Raw genomic sequence first — 22,548 nt, 5'->3', positions numbered from 1 at the left:
TACATTTAATCGTGACTTCGGGATCGCCCAGAAACCTGTAGAAGACGACTGGAGTGGCAACGATAACAGATAAAACTTAGATTAGTGACACCACTCCAGTGGTGCATTTAGCAAAAAAAAACTGGAGTGGTGCTTTCAAGTAGTATTCCCATCTCCAACATCCTATCCCAACATGTAGTTGGTGTAATAATAAAAATATCCACAAATATCTCCAATTAGAAATGTAGAATATTTCTTCTGATTAGCTATATCACTTACTTGCCGGACATTACAGTAGCTTAGATATCCATAGTGACAACTAATAGCAACAATGGTTAGCACTGCAGCCTTGCAGTACTGGGGTCCTTGGTTCAATTCTTACCAAGGACATCATCTGCAAGGAGTTTGTAGGTTCGCCCCATGTTTGCCTGGGTTTCCTCTCATACGCCAAACACATATTGATTGGGGCTCATAATCTAGATTCCCTATGGGGACAGTAATGATGATATCTGTATAGTGCTATGGAATTAATGGAGCTATGTAAGATAGTAAAATAAATAAACGTGAGTGACTATGGATATCTAAGCTACTGCAATGCCCTGCACATGTTGTAACGCCATAGCGAATCAGGATAACTATGCTACATTTTTATTTGGAGGTATTTGCTAGTATTATCGTCATCATCTTCGTTATTATACCCACTACATATTGGGATAGGATCTTAAAGCTGGGTAAAGAAAAATCCATTAAACATCTTATTCCTCTTTGTTTAATTTTTCTGGAACATGGTGTGGATAAAGTGCAAAATAAAAAGTTCAATTTTATGAACAGTTAAAGGCAAAAAGAATCGCAGCTTCAGTATTATTTCCTATAGACTCACATGGAATGAGCTTCAACCCTTCAACATTGTAGTTCTTTATTTTCATGTATTTACTCATCCCAAAGTAATGTATTGAATGTGTAACAATTACAATTATACAAAACAATTAAAGAAAGTACCTCAATTATTCAAAATGAGATTATAAAAAAAATGTAAAAAAAAAGTGAAAAAATTTCGATCCCTCAGATATGGAAAAAAAAAAAAAAACTTACACTTTTTTTAAAACAGGATTGAAACACTTCATTTTACAAACAGGATTAACAAGAACATAAACACACAAGCTTACAGACAAACCGCATAAAACAAATACAATTTTAATCAGGAGAATCATGCGTTCATCAAAAGAAATGAAAACAAATTTGTACACATGAACAAAATTGTATACAAAAAAAAAAAATTGCCTCTATTTTCTAATGTATTAGAAAATTTTCAACACAAAAATCTGCAGACACATACCTAAATCTGTATCCAGACAATATTGTAATGAGCGAGTGCCTCTGACAACATAAGAAATGTAACAGTGCTTTCTGGAGCCAATAAAAAATAAGAAATAAATACAAAGTATACAAGCAAGAAAAGTCAAAACTCTTGACATGATTGTCTAAAATTAAAAAGTCAAAACATTGATTTGGCAAACATTGAACTGTAAGATATATTAGTGGTATCAGCAATGAAAATGGACCTAGATAGACTCCGTTTGAGTATGGATCATTGCAAAATTCAGAATATACACATAATTGTTTTCTTGGGGGAAAGCAATTAAGAAATGATTCCCTGTTATTTATTTTTTTTTTACATTAAGTGACAATGTACATTTGTAAATAACTACTTCTGTTTTCAAAGTGTTTAAATACATGAAGCTTATGTTATAGAAATTGTCTATAATGAAGCAACTCTTTCTGCCACACTTGTAGTAAATCAGTGTGTACAAAAAATGTTTTTTCCTTTTTATTTTGGAGTGCTTGTATATGTGTCGAGATAACACAAAATGAGCTGGAAGACTCCTCGTCCACCAAAGTTCATAGTCTGTCTTTTTTTGCTCAGGAAATCAGCAGCTGCCTTTGCTGTGCAAAACAAAACAATGAGAATAAATAGTTGCTTTTTCTTTTCTTAAATTATTCCATTTAAGGTCACCAGGACTTGAGATGACCCTGCAGGTAATAAGGCATCCTGCTCTTCAGTCTTTTCTCTATTTTTTTTTCTCCCTAAAAAGTCACATATGGAAGAGCCATGCGAAGTGTCGGACTTGGTCCCATAGATGTGCCCCCAAATTGTCATACATGACTAACTGAGTGTAGAGCTGTAGATTCTGCAGCTGCTCTTGCCATGTTGTGCCACATACTGGAAGAATTGTGGCCAGTTGAATGGATTGGTTCCTGGTCAGACAGAGATAGCATCATTGTATATGCCTTAAATGCAGAAAAAAAAGGTTAAATATTAGAATTTTTGCTTTAGTTTATAACAGACTTAAAACACAATTAAAAATAAAAAACAGTGTAAAAAGGGGTTGTTTGGCACACCCCACTTTCATATTGAGTGGTGAGCAGAGTCGATGAGGTCATGCACCTGGCAAATTCAACAGAATAGGCTAAATGCACAGTACAGGTCAATTGTGCATGTGTACCGGCAGGTATGTATCGACATGTTGCCATCAGCATATCTCACCACCTGATGTGGAATTGACTGGAGCTGGACAATACTATTATGACTTAGACAGGTGTTCCATTTTTTACACAAAAAAAAAAAAAACTTGATGGCCTTGATTTATCAAGACCAGTGTTGTTCATGCCGGACAACAATAAGGGGCCATGCTGGAGTCAGAGGCGCCCGATTCATAAAGAGGAGCACTCATCTTAACGAATCAAGATCGTCTGAAAAGTTGCTTTAGAAACTGGAGTAAGATTTGTGGCATAAAGCATGTCACATCTCATCAATAATTAGATAACTTGTTCTATCCTCAACCAGTCACACCACTGCCAGCCTATTTTGTTGTAGCCAGCCGAAACTGCACAAGGCAAGTCGCGAAATGTTAGCACAACTCCATATTGTGCAAAAAATTTAGCAACTTTTCAAAACATTTTTCACCAGATAAAATCGGGTCATGTGTGTTTACATATGGCAGTAATTGAATGATATTCAGAAAAGTTCAATAAGAACTAACATTGTCTCAAATTTATTATACCATACATAATGTTTAGCCACTTTCCAAATAAATTATTAATATTTATTTTTCTAGGGGATTGAAAAATCTGCACACTTATTATTTGCAACGGAAAACTGCATTTAAAAAAAATCACAAGACATTTACCTGGGATTTGGACTTTCTATATATTGGTGGTTTTAAGTCTTCCGCCAAGCGAGAAGACGTGAAAGTAGAGAGATCGTCATTGTATTGACTCTCATCGATTTTTCTCATCTTGAGACTGTCAGTGAAGTGCCTTATATGATCCAAAGCAGATAGACCACTTTTGAAATCTTCATCGTCATATCTGTGTAAATCAAATCATAAAATTTGTAAATTGAAGGAAGAATGTGAACCTGGGGTTGCCAACTGTACAGAATTTCCTGTATTGAAGGATTTTTTTACCCTGTCAGTAAAAAATAAAAAATGGAGATATCTGATTTTTTTGGAGGATAAAGAAATTTATACAGAGTTAGATTTTTTGAATTTTAATTATCATTTTATAGTTTACATTGAATGCAACTGATGTCTCATGTCATAATTATGGGTGTGTAGACATGGTTCACTGATGAATTACGGTTTTCCATTGTGTTCGTAAAAGAAAAAAAAAAATGGTCCATTAATTTTTGACATGCGGTCTAGAAAATAGAAACCGAATTACCGGTAAGTCTAATTCTATTTTCTCTAGTCACCTTCCACGACAGCTACATCAAATTAGTGCTGTCGTGGAAGGTTCCTAGAAACCGAATTACCGGTAAGTCTAATTCTAGGAACCTTCCACGACAGCACTAATTTGATGTAGCTGTCATGGAAGGTGACTAGAGAAAATGAATTAGACTTACCGGTAATTCTGTTTCTAGGAACCTTCCACGACAGCTACATCAAATTAGTGCTGTCATGGAAGGTGACTAGAGAAAAAAAGAAATAAAAAGTTCAAGTTGGCAACCCCGATATTAATCATGAATGTCACGGCTAATGGCTGGTCACCTGACAGTAAACTCACACTTACCTGCTGGGGGAGACTTTGCAGTTTAATTCAGCTTTACTAGCTTCTTCAAAATCATTGTCGTTGCAATTTTCAAGTAGGCTTGAGTTGGGTTCCTGCATGGATTTTCCGTCATCTTCATCCAGTATAGCATCTTCTTCAATTTCATCATCATCCAGGATATCAGAATTTTGACCAGTCAACATAATTTTGTCATGGGCACCATTCATTCTAAACAGACACAGTAAATACATATTACAACTTCGTTTCTCATATGTCCAATTCATAGTCACAAACCCATTTGTATAAAATATTGTTTGTCCGCATAAATATATTTATTTTACATTTTTAATGAATAATACCGCATTGGGGCATGATATAGATTGTCAAGATATCCAAACAGGCATATACGGTCTATTTTATATAATAATAATTATTTTAAATTTCTTTAGCGCCAACATATTCCACAGTGCTTTACTTTTTGAGGGGACTTGGTACAGACAATAAAAGACTTTACAGAATAACAATAATCACATAAGTCAACAGATACCAAGAGGAGTGAAGGCCCTGCTTGCAAGCTTACAATCTATGAGAAAATAGGGGAGACACAAAAAGGTTGATGGTAACAATTGCTTCTATTGTATGGTCCGGCCATCAATGTAAAAAATAGGGTGGTCATGTAATGCTGCATGAACCAGTTACCAACTAGTATGTGTAAAAGTACAGACACTGAGGGCTATCAAATGCATAAAAGGTGTGAGGACAGATGATACAAGGATCTTGGTTTTGAAGAAAATTTTGAATTGGCAACACAGGAATAGTTCGATAAATATGTTGATGTGGTAGGTCAGTCTGAAGAAATAAGTGTTTAGGGCACGCTTAAAACTGTGGATGCTGGGGATAAAATGAATTGTCCTGGGTAGTGAATTCTAAAGAATTTCCCAGCACACGAGAAGTCTTGGAGACAGGCGTGGCAGATTCACATTATTGAGAATGTTAATCTTAAATCATTAGCAGAACGGAGGGCACGGGAAGGGTGATAGACTGAGACAAGGAAGGAGAAGTAGGATGGTGCTGAACAGTGGAGCATTTTGTGGGTGAGCGTGATCAGTTTCTATTGAACTCTGGAGTGGATGGGTAACAAGTGCAGTGACGGGTAAAGGCATCTGTGTAGCAGTTGGTGAGGAATATGATCCTGGCTGCAGCATTCAAGACAGATTGGAGAGGAGAGAGTTTAGTAGGAGGGAGACCAATTAGTAGAGTTACAATAGTCCAGACAAGACTGAATAAGAGCTACAGTAAGTTTTTGAGGTGTCTAAAGTAAGGAAAGGTCGAATTCTAGAAATGTTTTTGAGGTGTAGATGACAAGAGCGAGCCAGTGATCAGATGTAGGGGAGAATGAAAGATGTCAAATAAGTATGACTCCAAGACAGCAAGCATGTTGCTGGGGAGTATTGGTAGAACCACATATGAAATTGGCAACGTCGGGCATAGGTAGGTTAGCAGAGGTAGGAGAACCAGGAGAGAATGGTGTCCTTGAGGCTGATGGAGCAGAGCATAGTGAGGAGGAGCTGGTGATCCACAGTGTCGAATGCTGCAGAGATCCAGGAGTATCAGGAGTAGTGACCATTAGATTTAGCTGTCAGTAGTTCATTAGAGACTTTAGTCAGGGCAGTTTCAGTAGAGTATAAAGAGCAGAAAAAAGATTATAGAGGGTCAAGAAGAGAGTGATTTAAGAGATATCGGATTAAACGGGACCAAGCGGAGATGAAGGGAAGATTAGAGACAGGTATATAGTTGGCAGCACAGTTTTGGTCGAGGGATGGTTTTTTAAGTAATGGATGTATGCTGGCGTGTTTAAATGTGGAGAAAAAGATACCTGAAGACAGGTTGAATATTTTTGTTAGGCTAGTGGTGACAGCGGGGAAAATGGACTGAAGGAGATGTGAGGGAATAAGATCACTGATGCAAGTAGTAGGGCAAGAAGATGCAAGGAGCCTGATTACTTCTTTGTCTATGATTGGTTCAAAGACAGAGAGCAACCTAGATGCAGGGGGAGGGAGGACAGTGTATGGTATGAGGGGATTGGGAGAAAATTTATCAGATATGGTCAATATTTTTGTTGAAGTAATTGGCCAGATCGTCAGCGCAGAGATCCATGGTCGGGGCCTGTACTCTTGGATTGAGGAGGGAATGACAACTGTCAAAGAGACATTTACGATTGCTGGAAAGAGAGGTGATGAGGGTGTTGAAGTATGTTTGTAGAGGTGAAGGGCAGAGTTGTATGTTTTAAGCATAAACTTATAATAGATGAAATCTTTGGCCAGATTGGATTTTCTCCACAGATGGTTAAGCACACCTGGAGCACCGCTGTAGGAAATATGTTTGCAGCGTGTGCCATGATTGTAGTTGTCTGTGCCGAGTTCTTCTATGTATAGGAGGTGCAGTTTCATCCAGTGCACTTTGCAGTGTTTCATTATAATGTTTCATTCATTATAATGCATGTAACAAAAATTAAACATTACTAAATTCTCTCTAATCTTCCATAGTCCAAATATAAAGAAAATCATCCAGTAAAATATTCTTGAATATATAATTTCCTGTTTCTTTTTTTAATATATCTTTTATAGAAAAATAAACATGTATTAGTCCAGCATGCATCAATAAAATGCAAAAATTTGTTCTATAATTTCTTTTTGAATTGTAAAAGAAAATGTTTGGATTACATCTAAACGTCCTCACTATTATAGCCACAGCACAGAGCAACTTCTGTCAAGTCTACAAAATGGGTCTTTTCTTCTCAGGAAATAATCTATTTACTAAATCATCTGTAACCACATTAGAAATGAGTCAGTAATTCTCCAAATCATGTATCACGCGTCCTAGACAATGGGCTTCCTTGGTAAATTTTAGACTTCACTCTTCTGGGTCTATTTTTTCTTGCAATCTCTCCTCCCGTATACATCACCCCCACCAGGAAACATGAAAAGTCAACACTGTTAAAGAGGATCAATGTAAAAAAAAAAATCCGGAAATGATGTATTTAAATTAGAAAAACTAAAATATGCAATGGAGTCTGTATGAGTCAAGCAGAATAATTACTGGAACACTCAAATCACCCAGTGACTTCTGTCTTTTATCTGAGCATAATGATGGTACTTTTGGACCACCAGCGGAATTCAAAAAGAAAAAAAAAATATGTAGACAGCACAGCCAAAATAATGGTGCTAGTTATGCTACATCGCAATTCAAATGGATGAATGTCTCATGAATTGGACCTAAAGAAAGGAACGCTTTATGATTGAATAAACAGATTTGCTAATTACGTCTCCAAGTTCAGTAATTTGCCAGGGATAAAATATCCATCAAGAGCAGTCAGAATGCAGAATTCAGAAAAGGAAACACTGACTGACCCCATGACCCTCTCTCCTTATTAACTTCCTGTTTAGGGACATGCTGTAACCAGATGTTAAAGAAAGTCACCAATCAAAACAATAAAGCAAATAAATGATAAAAACCTTACAAAAAAAACTTATTTGTAATGTTTTAGTACTAACAAGTTAAATAATACATAGAAATCCAAGATTCATGCTGCAACAATTGGGTATTACAAATATGGACGTTTATTAGCCCAAAATTCTCACTATGAAGCACTATTGATTTGTATCATTCAATAATTCAAGAATGTTAATTATGTATTGACGGAAGCATGCTGTAGTACATCTTTTAATTCTACGTGGACATACACTATATAGGCAAAGTGGTGGGACACCTGCACATTACATCTACAGGAGCTTTTAGGACTTCCCCTTTTAAATCCAAAAGGTATCAATATTGAGTCCGTCCCTTTGCAGGTAAACAAACTTCCACACTTTGGGAAGAAATTCCTCAAAAGTTTGGTGTGTTACTGTTGGAATTTTTGTCCATTCATCTAGTAGAACAATTGTGAGGTCCGACACTGATGTTTGACGAGAGCGTCTGGCTTCCAATCTCCAGTCTAGTTCATCACACAAGGTGTTGTCGGGGCACTGTGCGGGAAGTAAAATTCTTCCACACCAAACTAATTCAACCATGACTTTATGAAAAGGGCCTTCCCCAAACTGTTCTCAAAAAGTTTTAAAGCACACAATTGTCCAAAATCATCTTAGCACACTAAACCATTAAAGGGTTTATCCACAACTTCACTTCTGACAAAACTGTGAAGGTTACAGTCCATTAGCAGCTCCTAATAGGCTCCAGAGACTTATGCTGCAGTACATGATGCTCGAAGCCTAGCCAGACCAGGAGGTGAATATCCATTTTTCTTATTTTATTTAGCACACTAAAAAACATTTAAAAGGAGTTGTCCAGTAGTAGGCAACTCCTTTAGGATTTCCTTTCACTAGAACTACAGTAGTGTACCTAGACCAATCCCTGAACCTCCAAGCCACCCCCGAGCAGTATCCTTCCACCACCAAAGTTTTCTGGTTGGCAGAATGCAGTCTGGCATATAATGTTCTCCATGCATTAACAAAACACATACAGTAATTATCCATTAAACTGCCAGAGAGAGAGAAGCATGATTTGTTACTCCAAAGAACACATTTCCACTGCTTCAGAGTCCAGCGGTGTAATGATTGGCAACACTCAAGTCGATATTGTGCTTGGTGATGTAAGGCTTGCATGAAATGGCCTTGGAAACCTATAGCATGAAGCTCCGGCACACAGATTTTGTGTGGATGTTAATGCCAGAAAAGATTTGGGTCTTTGAGTCAGCAGAGAGTTGGCAAATTTATGTTCTATGTGCATCAGCACTCAACAATCCCAGTTTGTAACTTTATGTTGTCTACTAATCAATGGCTGAGTTGCCATAGTTTCTAAACGCTTCCACTTTTCAATAATACTGTTCCGTTGATTGTGGAATATTAAGGAGGGAAATAATTTCATAAACTGATTTGTTGCCACAGCAGCATCCCATTACTGGATCATGATCAAAATCAGTCATCTCTTTAGAATGAGCCATTCTTTCACATATGTTAGTAAAGGCCGGCTACATGACAAGGGGATGGATTTTATACACCAGTGACAATGTGACTGAATGGAAAACCTAAATTCAATGATTTTAAGAGGCATGTCCCAATAAGCATTTCCATGTAATGTATGTATGCACCAAATCTCCTAAAATCAATGTAATTTACAGTAGGCCAAAAAAAAAAATACTATACATTTATTTTTGTATTGTACTGCAGGCATATGCTGAATGAAACTGTGTTAGGGTAACTTGTAATTGCCCAGACTCATTATGGATTAAGGTGACTAGAATTTATATACCAGGGTTCCTCAACTCCAGTCCTCAAGGCCCACCAACAGATCATGTTTGCAGGATTTCCTTTGTATTGCACAGGTGAAGCAATTATCACCTGAGCAATACTAAGGAAATCCTAAAAACATGATCTGTTGGTGGGCCTTGAGGACTGGAGTTGGGGAACACTTATATACGACTCCTGACATAAATTGTATACATACACACACCTCAATAGTGAAATTGCAAAACTAAGATAGAATAACCATGTAATCACAGAAATCACAGAAAGGATAGATATGGTAAAATTCTCCAAATTATGAAAAAAATTAAGAAGTTTCATAACATATCAATTTTTTCAGTATCGAGAATGAGCGCCACGTACGGAAATACATGCACTGACACACCTTGGCCGTGATCAGTGAGGTTATTAATGGATGTCTGAAGAATGTGCTGCCTATTGAATGTACTTGGGCATGGAAATCACAAAGAGCTGCAGTTGGCATCTTCCTTGGGACACTTTGGAGAAATGACCATAACACTGGTTCCACAACTGAATCAATTTAATGCTAAACTTATTTAACCCCTTTTAGTCTTCATTCTAGCTACAACTAACATACGTTATGCCACCTCACAATGTCATCACGGAAGGAGGACTGGTGTGATGTTGCCTTGTGAAAAACCTCTTCACTGCTAACGTGATCTCTAGATCAAACTCCTGCTACCAATGCATCCATGTCAAAAATCGGTCTTGTCGCTGAAAAGGATGGACCTCCTTTCCAGCCCCCATTCCAGTCTACAGTTCATATCAGAAGACTATATGGGCAACACCATAAAGAAGCCTTCACAAGGGAACATCACATCACAATTATTCCTAGAGTAAATGTCTAATGTGTATAGCACCAGTTTCTTTGGACCTACTACTATTCAAATTTAAAGACCAAACAGTATCATTTATATTGAACATTTTACCTCTCTTCCTGGTTTAGGGGTGAATGTTTTGTATGACTGCTGTTCCCAATAAAATTTCGTATTTCAGTGAAATAGGAATCCTCTTTGTCATCCAAAACGGCTCCAGTGCCTTCAGACTCCGAGTGAGGGGAGGATGCAGCTGTACCTGGAAGGAAGAGACAAGATCAGTTTTATGTATTATTTTTTTTAATCTCAGGGGTCTGTCTGGAGGCGTGTATACTTGAGAGGTATTACAGTGTGTTTGTTTAAAGTCTTCAAGAAAAACAAAATGTATCCATTTGTAAATGTAATTTCCTTTTGTCGGATAATAGCCTAACTATACAATAAACATAGTAACAGAACTTATTAAGTATGGGGGCTTAGGAATTTCCCAAGTGGACTTTCTATGAGACTAGACTAGTTAAATATAAATGTTTTTCATATTGTGACATTAATCGACGTAGATTATCAAAGTTGTCATTTGGTCACAGCTTGGTTTCCCTCTTATATACAGCATAAAAACTGTATTACTTACCAGATATGTTGCCATTCTCATGCTTCTTTAAATGTCTATCCAGGTTGGTTTGCTGACCAAAACATCTATCACAAAGATGACATTTAAAAGGTTTTTCTTTGTTGTGAATGTTTCGGACATGCCTTTGCAGATTTGAAGAGATACTGAAGGATCGATCACAATATTTGCATCTAAAAGTAAAAAATTAAAAAAAATAGGTAGGAGAAGGAACATTAAGTGCATAAAATCAGGCTGGTGGATCCTTCCCTAAATGTTAATTCCAGAATGAAGTTAATTCTTATAAAAGTTGCTTTTTTCATGAATTATTGTAATGAGCAAGTACTGAAAATGGTGGTTTGCAACCTTAGCCATGAATGAAGAACACGTGTTAGAGGAATAGTGACGGACTACAAAATCCTCTCACTTCCATATTGATGAAAATCACATTAAAGTCATTGTATCCAGCAGTTTTGCAACATATCAGTAGATCTTTGCATTCTGCATGTATTTAATCTAAAAATATTGCCACCATATGAAAATGTAAAAAATTTGTTTAAAACAAAATGATCAATTAAACTAATAAAAGAATGTGTTTTTTAACTTATCTAGAATTGTTGAACTATTGGAAGGAAATTATGCAACATGGGACCATGAATAATATATGTCTTACCGATAAGGCTGCTCTCCTGTGTGGGTCCGCAGATGGCGAGTTAAGTTTGCAGATCTGGGAAATATTTTTCCACAGTACCTAATAGAATAAACAATATAGGAAAATTGTGTTCACATCCTTCTCCTTTTATCATTTTGTGATTGTTGTTCAGACAACGTTCTTTTACTATTGTATTACTCTTATCAGAGTCTTCCCATTTTCCTTTTATATACTTATATTTTACTCCATTTCTATTTTTACCAAAAACAATTTGAGTCGTTATCAGTAGTGTTGAGCATTCCGATACCGCAAGTATCGGGTATCGGCCGATACTTGCTGTATCGGAATTCCGATACCGACTTCCGATATTTTTTCAATATCGGAATTCGGCATCGGAATCGGAAGTTCAAAGTTGATCGACAGCCTGACGTCATCATGATGCGCGGTGTGTGCGCATCATGATGCGCCGTCATTTCGGGCCTTCCGGGGGTCTCTGCCGGCCTGCCGGGGGGCTGTGCCGGCCTGCCGGTGGTCTGTGCACCCTGTGGGGGTCTGTACCGGCCTGCCGGGGGGCTGTGCCGGCCTGCCGGTGGTCTGTGCCGGCCTGCCGGTGGTCTGTACCGGCCTGCCGGGGGGCTGTGCCGGCCTGCCGGGGGGCTGTGCTGATGTCCGGGGGTCTGTGCAAGCATCGTCCGATGGGACTACAAGTCCCATCTGGCGATGCCTGCTACCATGACAGTGATTGACACATTAGCCAATGATGGGACAGTAGTAGTCCCATCATCCGGCTAATGTGTTAAATGTTAAAAAAAAAAAAAAAAAAAAAATACTACATACATACTACATGCATGCTACATACATACTACATGCTACATACTACATACATACTACATGCATGCTACATACATACTACATGCTACATACATACTACATACATACTACATGCTACATACATACTACATACATACTACATGCATGCTACATACATACTACATGCTACATACATACTACATACATACTACATGCATGCTACATACATACTGCATGCTACATACATACCACATACATACTACATACATACTACATGCTACATACATACTACATACATACTACATGCATGCTACATACATACTACATGCTACATACATACTACATACATACTACATGCTACATACATACCACATACATACTACATGCTACATACATACCACATACATACTACATACTACATATATACTACATGCATGCTACATGCTACATACATGCTACATATATACTACATGCATGCTACATACATACTACATGCTACATACATACTACATATATACTACATACATGCTACATACATACCACATACTACATACATACCACATACTACATACATGCTACATACATACTACATGCTACATACATACATGCTACATATATACTACATACATGCTACATATATACTACATACATACTACATGCATGCTACATATATACTACATACATACTACATACATACTACATGCATGCTACATACATACTACATGCTACATACATACCACATACATACTACATGCTACAAACTACATATATACTACATGCATGCTACATACATACTACATATATACTACATGCATGCTACATACATACTGCATGCTACATGCATGCTACATACATACTACATACATACTACATACATACCACATATATACTACATACATACCACATATATACTACATACATACAATACATTCATACATAGACATACAGTACATATAACAGAGTAACATACTTACCAATACTTGTCACATTGTTCCCCAAAGCCATTGTCTTTTCCGGAATTAAATATTAACATAACAAACCACAAAAATACTCACCCACGATCCGAAGCAGTCCACGAGTGTGTCCCACGACGATCTTGGGTAGAGAACTGCAGCATCAGATGATGCTGCCGTTCTCTACGGGCTGCAGGAATCCAATGACGGAAGGTAGGTATCCTTCCGCACTGTATTCCTCCGCCACTTAAAAAAAAAAAAGTCCCTAGTCTCACTTTATGCCATTGCTGCGTGGGAATTTCCCACACAGCAATGGCATAAAGTGAGACTAGGGACTTTTTTTTTTTTTTTAAGTGGCGGAGGAATACAGTGCGGAAGGATACCTACCTTCCGTCATTGGATTCCTGCAGCCCGTAGAGAACGGCAGCATCAGCTGATGCTGCAGTTCTCTACCCAAGATCGTCGTGGGACACACTCGTGGACTGCTTCGGATCGTGGGTGTTTATTTTTGTGGTTTGTTATGTTAATATTTATTCCGGAAAAGACAATGGCTTCGGGGAACAATGTGACAAGTATTGGTAAGTATGTTACTCTATGTTATATGTACTGTATGTCTATGTATGTATTGTATGAATGTATTGTATGTATGTAGTATATATGTGGTATGTATGTAGCATGTAGTATGTATGTAGCATGCATGTAGTATATATGTAGTATGTATGTAGTATGTAGCATGCATGTAGTATATATGTAGTATGTATGTAGCATGTAGTATGTATGTAGCATGCATGTAGTATATATGTAGTATGTATGTAGCATGTATGTAGCATGCATGTAGTATATATGTAGTATGTAGCATGTAGTATGTATGTAGCATGCATGTAGTATGTATGTGGTATGTATGTAGCATGTAGTATGTATGTAGCATGCATGTAGTATATATGTGTTATGTATGTAGCATGCATGTAGTATATATGTAGTATGTATGTAGTATATATGTAGTATGTATGTTGCATGTAGTATTTATGTAGTATGAATGTAGCATGTATGTAGTATGCATGTTGTATGTATGTAGCATGCATGTAGTATATATGTAGCATGCATGTAGTATATATGTAGTATGTATGTAGTATTTATGTAGTATGAATGTAGCATGTATGTAGTATGTAGTATGAATGTAGCATGTATGTAGTATGCATGTTGTATGTATGTAGCATGTATGTAGCATGTAATTTTTTTTTTTTTTTTTACATTCAACACATTAGCCGGATGATGGGACTACTACTGTCCCATCATTGGCTAATGTGTCAATCACTGTCATGGTAGCAGGCATCGCCCGATGGGACTTGTAGTCCCATCGGACGATGCCTGCACAGACCCCCGAAGCCTGCACAGACCACCGGCAGGCCGGCACAGCCCCCCGGCAGACCGGCACAGCCCCCCCGAGCCTGCACAGACCACCGGCAGGCCGGCACAGCCCCCCGGAGCCTGCACAGACCACCGGCAGGCCGGCACAGCCCCCCGGCAGGCCGGCACAGCCCACCGGAGCCTGCACAGACCACCGGCAGGCTGGCACAGCCCACCGGCAGGCCGGCACAGACCACCGGAGCCTGCACAGACCCCCTGGCAGGCCGGCACAGCCCCCCGAAAGGCCCGTACAGACCCCAGAGAGGCTGTACAAGGCAAAAACAGGGTTTTTCTTATTCCGATACCGGAAGTCCCATAGACTTGAATGGGACTTCCGGTATCGGAATCGGCGATACCGATACTTTTTTTTAAAGACCGGCCGATCCATTCCGATCCGATACTTTGAAGTATCGGACGGTATCGCTCAACTCTAGTTATCAGCACTTATTATTGGTCCGTTTACCCAACTTCACAGAAGGAAAAAAAAAAAAAAAAAAAAGCGCAAATAAAATGTAGAGATTTTTTAGTTGATACCCTTTAATGGTTACTCGAAAACGTAGTGAACAATACCAAACTTTCCAAACTACTTCGCCATCTTCATCAGGCATTATTTACCACAACAGAGGAAGAGTGGGAGGTCCAGCTCCTTAAAATCAATTCTTTATTAGACCATAAAAACATATTGTTCGCCAAAAGATCCTCAAATATTGTGGATGTGCACTTGGGGCGCTAACGGTCTAGCGACGCATTTCGATCTATAGGTAAATCTTTGTCACAGCTAAACTTCATCTCACAATGTGCACGTCTTATAGATTATATGGACCTGTCTAGAAATGCAAGGTCCTAAAAGGTCCGTATAAACTAGAAGACGTGCACATTGTGAGATGAAGTTTAGCTGTGACAAAGATTTACCTATAGATCGAAATGCGTCGCTAGACCGTTAGCACCCCAAGTGCACATCCACAATGTTTGAGGATCTTTTTGCCGAACAATATGTTTTAATGATCTAATAAAGAAGTAAATTTTAAGGAGCTGGAACGCCCACTCTCCCTCTTTTGACTATCCTGGGTCCGGTCAGGACAAATTTCCATGCACCTGTGGTTGTCGGTGAGCTGGCTGGGGCTTTTAGCCCATTTGTTTTGTTGCAATTATTTCCCATAACACTCGAAAAGTTGCTGTGTATTTTTGTGTATAAATATGTGACCCTTCAGTTTTGTTACACCTTTGCGGATGAATTGACCCAAGCAGTCTAGAAAGCTTGCCATGACCAGGATTCTTTCCATTAGCCAAGCCATCAACTGGAGATGAGCAAATCTGCCAAAATTAAAATTCGGCTGAGAAATTCTAGTCACATTGAATCTATTTGATGTAAATCGAATGTGAATTAATTATACTCAGAGGTCTCTACAAACTCTGGAGCATGATAAAATTAGGGTATATAAAAAAATATTATATATATATATATATATATATATATATATATACACATACACACACACACACCCTTTTCTTGCCCTTATCTGAAAGGGCATAAATTAAATGCCTCTACTATTCTGATTATTCACAGTATATCATTTGGCCTCTTTGCGGCCCCTCTTGACACCCAAGGCATGACTGCTCAGCCAATTACTGACTACATTTGTGACCCACCTCAGTCAGTGATAAGCTAGAGTATTCACATATATTTTTGTTGGGATGAAATCATAGCAGTAGAAAGTAAGGCATGCGACTATGTAGCGGGCAGCAAGGTATCAATAACTATTGCAATTTTAATCCATTAAAAAAATTAAATGAATAAAACCTTTTAAATCCTAAATTTTGCATCTCTTATACACAGCAGTGGTCTTCTATGTTCATAGATTTTCATTAATCCAAGATGAACTATTTTGCATATCTTTAACCTTGTGAATTTGACCTGTCTTCAGTCTCACTAGGGTGCCACTCCTTGGTCTATCCCAAATTATTTTATTGCTCAGCAGAACTACTGAGGATCTAGAAGCTACATATGGTGTATAAACAGTTAAAGGGAACTTGTCAGTGTGAAAATGCATTCTAAACAACAAGCATCATGTTATAGGGCAGTGTGAATGAGTAGATAGGTTTTACTGAATATTTTCACGGTAAACTATATAACCAATGTTTTAATCATTTAACCCTATGGTCTTTCTGGGATTCTTGGTCCAATGGGCGGTCCTATCAGTGTCTGACAGATTTCTTTGTGTAAGAGGACATATAGAGGAAGCTGTCAATCACTGATAGGACCACCCACTGGACCGAGGATCCCAGAAAAAGCAGAGGATGAAATAAATAAAAACACAGGTTTGTACTGAAAATTTTCTCAGAAAACTATATACAGTATCATTCTGCTCAGTTCCCCTTGCTATATAACATGGTGCCTGCAGAATGAATGGCATTTTCACGGTGAGAAGTTCCTTTTATATGCAATAAAATATGCCCCTTTGAATGAGGGCTGAACAGAATTAGTTTGGCTGTCAATCTACAATGTTTGTCACGTACCTGCAAGTATATCGTTCTTTGCCTTTTCTAAGAATGTTTTCTGGAAGGACAGTTGGTGAAGTTCGAAAATTGAACATAGAAGGAACCGATTGTATCAGCTCACTAGACTCTGGCTTAAGAGCATTGAAGCTTTCCAACTTCTCAGCCATATTTTCTATTGCTGACATCTGCAAAAAGAGCAAATGTAAAATTGAGAAAACTGCAAAACATTTAGTTTATGGTTAATAACCGATACAAACGTGAACGTTTAGAACCAGGACACCGAAAAAAAATACAAAAAATCTTTTTCCATTATTAACTTGTCTGTTCTATTAAAATTAAACAGACATTAACCCATTTTATGGAATTGAATGTATCAGTTAAGTATGTGTCTATATTCCGCATGTATTAATCTAATAATACAATCAAATAAAAAACATAAGAACACAATAGAAGAGCTTGTAATAATAGAAAATCTCAACATAACACCCTCTTCTCATACCGACAATATCTTTACTTTATGGCACACACAATAAAAACAGTGTGTGTGTTTCTACAATATAACGTAACATATATTTATACCCAAACTCTATAAAATAAAAAAGTTCAAAAGAAACTCAGACACTTAATTAAATTTGCTCGTACGTCAGCTTTTATTTCTCGATACCCTCGATAAGATATATTTTATGTTTAACAACCATTTATGTAACTGTCTGGGTGCCAGTTAATTTTCTTTCCGCACAGGTGGTCTGTTGAATAGCAGATGTATCCCAAAATACGATTAACAAGACAAAATTTCCATCTGCTTTGACTTGTTTATAAAATTCAAAATAATGATAGATTCCATATTGGAAAAAAAAATGATTGAGGAAAAGTGTTTAGTTCGGAATAGCGCTCACTGTATATTGTGGGGTTACCAGTGCACATGCTTTAAGTCAAAGTACAATGCAAACGGCTTGAAGCAATTGCTGCTGGATTACTGCATGTACACATGGCAAAGATTGTTGGTAAGGCTAGTTTCACACTAGCGTTTTGGAGCGCAGCGACGGCCTGCGCACGGTCGCCGCTAAGCCCCGCCCCTGCCGCGCCCCCGCCGATAGCTCCGCCCACCGGCGCATGACGCTGCATGCGCCCTGCGTCCCCTATCTTTATCACAGGGGGCGCAGGCCGTGCGCAGTATGCGTTTGGCGGCGCATGCGCCTTTTTGACGGTGCGCCGACGCAACCAAAATGCAGCAGGTTGCGTTTGGCGCAGGTCGGCGCACCGTCAAAAGGACGCATGCGCCGCCAAACGCATACTGCGCACGGCCTGCGCCCCCTGTGATAAAGATAGGGGACGCAGGGCGCATGCAGAGTCATGCGCCGGTGGGCGGAGCTACCGGCGGGGGCGCGGCAGGGGGCAGGGCTTAGCGGCGGCCGTGCGCAGGCCGTCGCTGCGCTCCAAAACGCTAGTGTGAAACTAGCCTTAAAGAAATAGTCCGGCCTAAATAAAAAAAACTTTACCTGTCGCATTAGTATCCCCTCCCTCATCCCAAAAAAATAGAAGGCAGTCAGTTACTTCCACTTCCTCTCATCCCAGCCCAAGATCAAACAAATTCTGATTCATTGGCTTCAGATTTTGATGCAGATCAATGTGCCACCAAGATTCTGTCATAAGACCTCTGGAGATCAATGATTGACTACAGTTGTCAGGTGAATAGCACCTCTGACAGAAGAATGATGGCACCATGTCTTCCGATGACAACACAGAGGAACGGATCCATATAGCCGCAGAACTGACAAGTGAGTATGACGCACCAATTTTTAAGATATCAGTGCCTAGGGAAAGGTTTTTATTACAGACAGACAACCCTTTTAATTTGAGATTGCTCTAATACAGCATAAAATGCAAACAACAAGAGGTATTCTTGACCATCTGGTGCCATCAAAAGACCTTTTGTACCCCAAGTTTTTTCTTTTCCTGTCCTTTGAAGACACCATAGCCATCTTGGGGTTATTCAGTTTGGGAATAAAGATGGTTTGAGGGGGAGGCCTAACTACCAACTACAAAATATAAAATGTACAGAGAACTTGAGTAATGATTTCTTTATACTATACCTTGGCCGATAACTGTGATAAATGTCCATTTACTGTGCTTTGAAGAATTTCTTCACTGTAAGAACAGTGGAAATATTACCATTTTGGGATACTAAGTTATTGGAAAGGGTTGTTAAACCAGGGATATATAATTTAAACTTTTAAGACATTTCTCCCAAATTGGGCAATTTGCATTCATTTCATAGAAAATGGTTTGCCTCTCAACCAGCACTTTAGGACAAATGGTTGACCGTCATAGACTTGCTTCTATAGAACTCTTCTTACCATGCTACTATTTGTAACGTTAGTTTAAAATTAATACAAAAGACTAAACTATCCCAAACCAATGGCAACACGTTGCTGGAATAGTGTTAAATGTGCTACATTGAATTTTTAAGCCTCGCTAATATGGATCTTTTATTATTTTATGCTACTGAACAACTTTAATGGCTTTTGTATGACATACGTGACAGAAAAAAATATCCTGACTGCCTGACAAAAGTCTGGATATATCATCAGGCATAAAGTGGCTACATCACCCTATAGTGTACTATTGTGATATGATATATATAGATATATATATTTTTTTAATTTCATATCAAGTCATATACATTTGATAGTGAATATAATTGTATAAAATAGCATAATCAACTACAGTATCTCACTTTTTTGTTGCAGAATGTCAAAATTTACTAGGTCAATTAAGGGGGAAGAATACTTTTTTTAGCCTCCGTCAGGTTGATAAATCCCATGTACATGATTAACCAGCATATCAGGAGCTTTGCTGGTGAACATAACCAAGGGGAAGAATGGACATAGCTTTACAGTACCGTAAATACACTGAAAAGATTTTACAAGAGTACAGATGAAGCAAAAACAAGTTTGACATTGAAGAATAAACTTCTCGACTTAACTCAATGATCTGTCCCAGTGCACAAGACAAACAGTTGAATTATGTATTCAGCTCTGCTACATCTGTATCTGGGATATACAATGTAGTTGTTTTGAATAAAACAGTACCGTATCTCTGCTTCCTATTCATGTTCCCAGCTGTTCGCACAGTAACTCTACATGGCTTATTGAAGACTAGATTTGCTTTCATTTGTCTAAAATTATGATTGATAGCTTTCTACAAATGTTGCATGGGGGGGGGGGGATTTGCATCCCCATCACAGAGGAGTAACCTGAAACTCTTGAGTCCAAATGCAAAAATTAGGGGAAAAAAAAAAAAATCCTGACCTACCATGTGTACTTCATTACACTTGTCTGCTTGGATGCCATCTTCAGAGGCGGATGCCACCACGAACTGTGCACCCCTTATATCCACCCCAATGATTATATTAAAATAAAAAAGTATTTGTAGTCGGGTACTAAAAGTACGCTGACAGGTTTCGGACAATGGTCCATTTTATTTATTTTCTTGTATGTGATAGGCTTTGCTTTTCCCCATCCCGTGACCTCCAGTCTTGACCTCGCGTTCCATGCTTGGACATTTTAATGCTGGATACAAATTGCAGCGTACAGAATACCATTCCCAATTTGCTGCGTGTCTTTCAAATCTAGAGCAGGGAAAAAAATTCTCCAAGGGAAGTCAAGATGCATTTACTTGTCATGCAACGAGTACGAAGGGCCTGGGATGCAGCGAGGGCTGCAGGCTCACATAGGTTTGATTCATAATCATTCTGCCGCTAAAACATTTTCCACAGATTCTTATGGACAGCACATTTGTCAACATGAAGGATCTTGACACCTACTGATCACAGGGCAGACAGCTTTGTAATGTTGCTGCTGATCTCATAGCAGGTAATTCCATCCCTGCAGAACAATGCCATTATCCAACGCAAGCATCTGGAGAATTAGCATTTCGGAGGGGGTAAGGGTGGCTTAACCCTGCTATTTTTTTATTTATTAAAAATCAATTTTTTATCACATGCAATCTGAATCCTGTGGTTTTTAATATCGCTGGACTGTTCTTGGGTAAGAAATCAATTTCACATTTGCGTAACTGCACCGGGAAAAAGGTTTCGTGAATGATAAATGACCTTTGGCCTTTGGGCTGATTAGCAGTGACAGATATGCACAGGGGTTAGAAAAGCATATATAATAGTTGGAATAATAAGTACCTTCCTAAAGATAATAAATATCATTTATTTATAGCCCTTTAATATCCGGGTTAGTTCCATTATCTAGAGGTATTAAATCACTTGACATTTTTGTGTGCTGAGATACTTTGGAATCATAGCCCATTTACATGGAAAATGGCCCACAAAGCCTATTACTGTAATATCTATTCATAGCTGCAAGCCATGTACAGAGCCAATTTATTTTCAATTATTAACATTACATATAAAGAAGTTCAGAGGAACAGACTAGTTTTGTCTGCCCAACACTGACCTCCACACGCACACATGTACTAGGCATTGTCAGAGTATAATTAATGTAATCAGCCAGCGCCTTTGAAATATTATGGTATTATTCCAGGCAGCTAGAAGAAGTGGCTGAAAATGATATGTAGCAAGAGTTAATGCTCAGCTATGCCCCGAGACTGGAACCACTTCCTCCAAAGCTTTGTACACTAAAATTAAATCAGCATTTTAAAACAAAGCTCCTAAGAGTCCTGGTGTAATGTTACAAATTATATGGATAATAGATTCCAATCAATATCAACCACTTAGGTAAATTACAAGCTTTGACATGTGTATGTATGTGAGGTTTATGTACATGTGGGAATGTGTTCCTAGATCCATTTCAGGTTTACCCTAGCTCAACATTCAAAATATTAAAATGCAGAATTAAATTTTCTTTGAGGAAGGGCAAGGTCTAATTTTTATTGGATGCTAAAAAGAGAAAATTTGTACTGCCCGATTGCCTCTTCCAAAGAGCAAGAATTAGAATAGATCCCCCCAGACACTCTATGCTGGACATTCTGCGGGAAGGAGCATCTTTCAGACATTTCTGAAGATATTTATCGCTGGGAGAAACAATGGATTGGATGATAACAGTGAAATCTGCTGCAAACTTGTAGGGTGAAGGCAGCATCTGGTCAATGTAGTAGTCTTCATCAAGTGGCAATGGCAAGAAGCAGTTTTCTCTAATCCGTGGCTCTCATGGTAAAAAGGAACTCATCCACTGTTTGTGCATCCTTTCAAAAAATGAGTAGACAGTACAAATTTAAATCTAAAGGCCCTTTTACATTTAGCGATGCACCAGCGATCCGACCCGGTCAGGATCGCTGGTGCATCACTAAATGATCGCTAGTGAGCTGTCACACAGGCAGACCTCACAGCGATGCAGCAGTGACGCAGCGCACGATACTCACCTTTCACACACAGCGATCCTGGTGTCCTTCCGCCCGCCTCCACGTGTCACTCGTCGTCACAGCAGGA

General features: G+C 38.5%; 1 protein-coding gene across 8 annotated transcripts in view; it reads right to left on the bottom strand.

Annotated features, from left to right (window-relative positions):
* Nucleotides 1–1,157: 1,157 nt before the first annotated feature.
* MECOM (MDS1 and EVI1 complex locus) overlaps nt 1,158–22,548 on the bottom strand; it is a 59,733-nt gene continuing 38,342 nt past the window's right edge. For all 8 annotated transcript variants that reach the window (XM_073578920.1, XM_073578917.1, XM_073578918.1 and 5 more), the window contains 7 exons: nt 17,109–17,275; nt 11,443–11,520; nt 10,794–10,963; nt 10,280–10,424; nt 4,051–4,257; nt 3,168–3,348; nt 1,158–2,268 (listed from right to left, as the gene is read on the bottom strand). In XM_073578920.1, coding sequence (XP_073435021.1) covers nt 2,134–2,268; nt 3,168–3,348; nt 4,051–4,257; nt 10,280–10,424; nt 10,794–10,963; nt 11,443–11,520; nt 17,109–17,275 — 1,083 coding nt within the window. In that variant the 3' untranslated portion in view covers nt 1,158–2,133. The remainder of the gene's footprint in view (nt 2,269–3,167; nt 3,349–4,050; nt 4,258–10,279; nt 10,425–10,793; nt 10,964–11,442; nt 11,521–17,108; nt 17,276–22,548) is intronic.

The sequence above is a fragment of the Dendrobates tinctorius genome, unplaced genomic scaffold (genome assembly GCF_039654945.1).
Source record: "Dendrobates tinctorius isolate UK_male_01 unplaced genomic scaffold, ASM3965494v1 ptg000060l, whole genome shotgun sequence".
Taxonomy (NCBI): Eukaryota; Metazoa; Chordata; class Amphibia; order Anura; family Dendrobatidae; genus Dendrobates; species Dendrobates tinctorius.
This window is presented reverse-complemented; position numbering and strand designations above follow the sequence as displayed.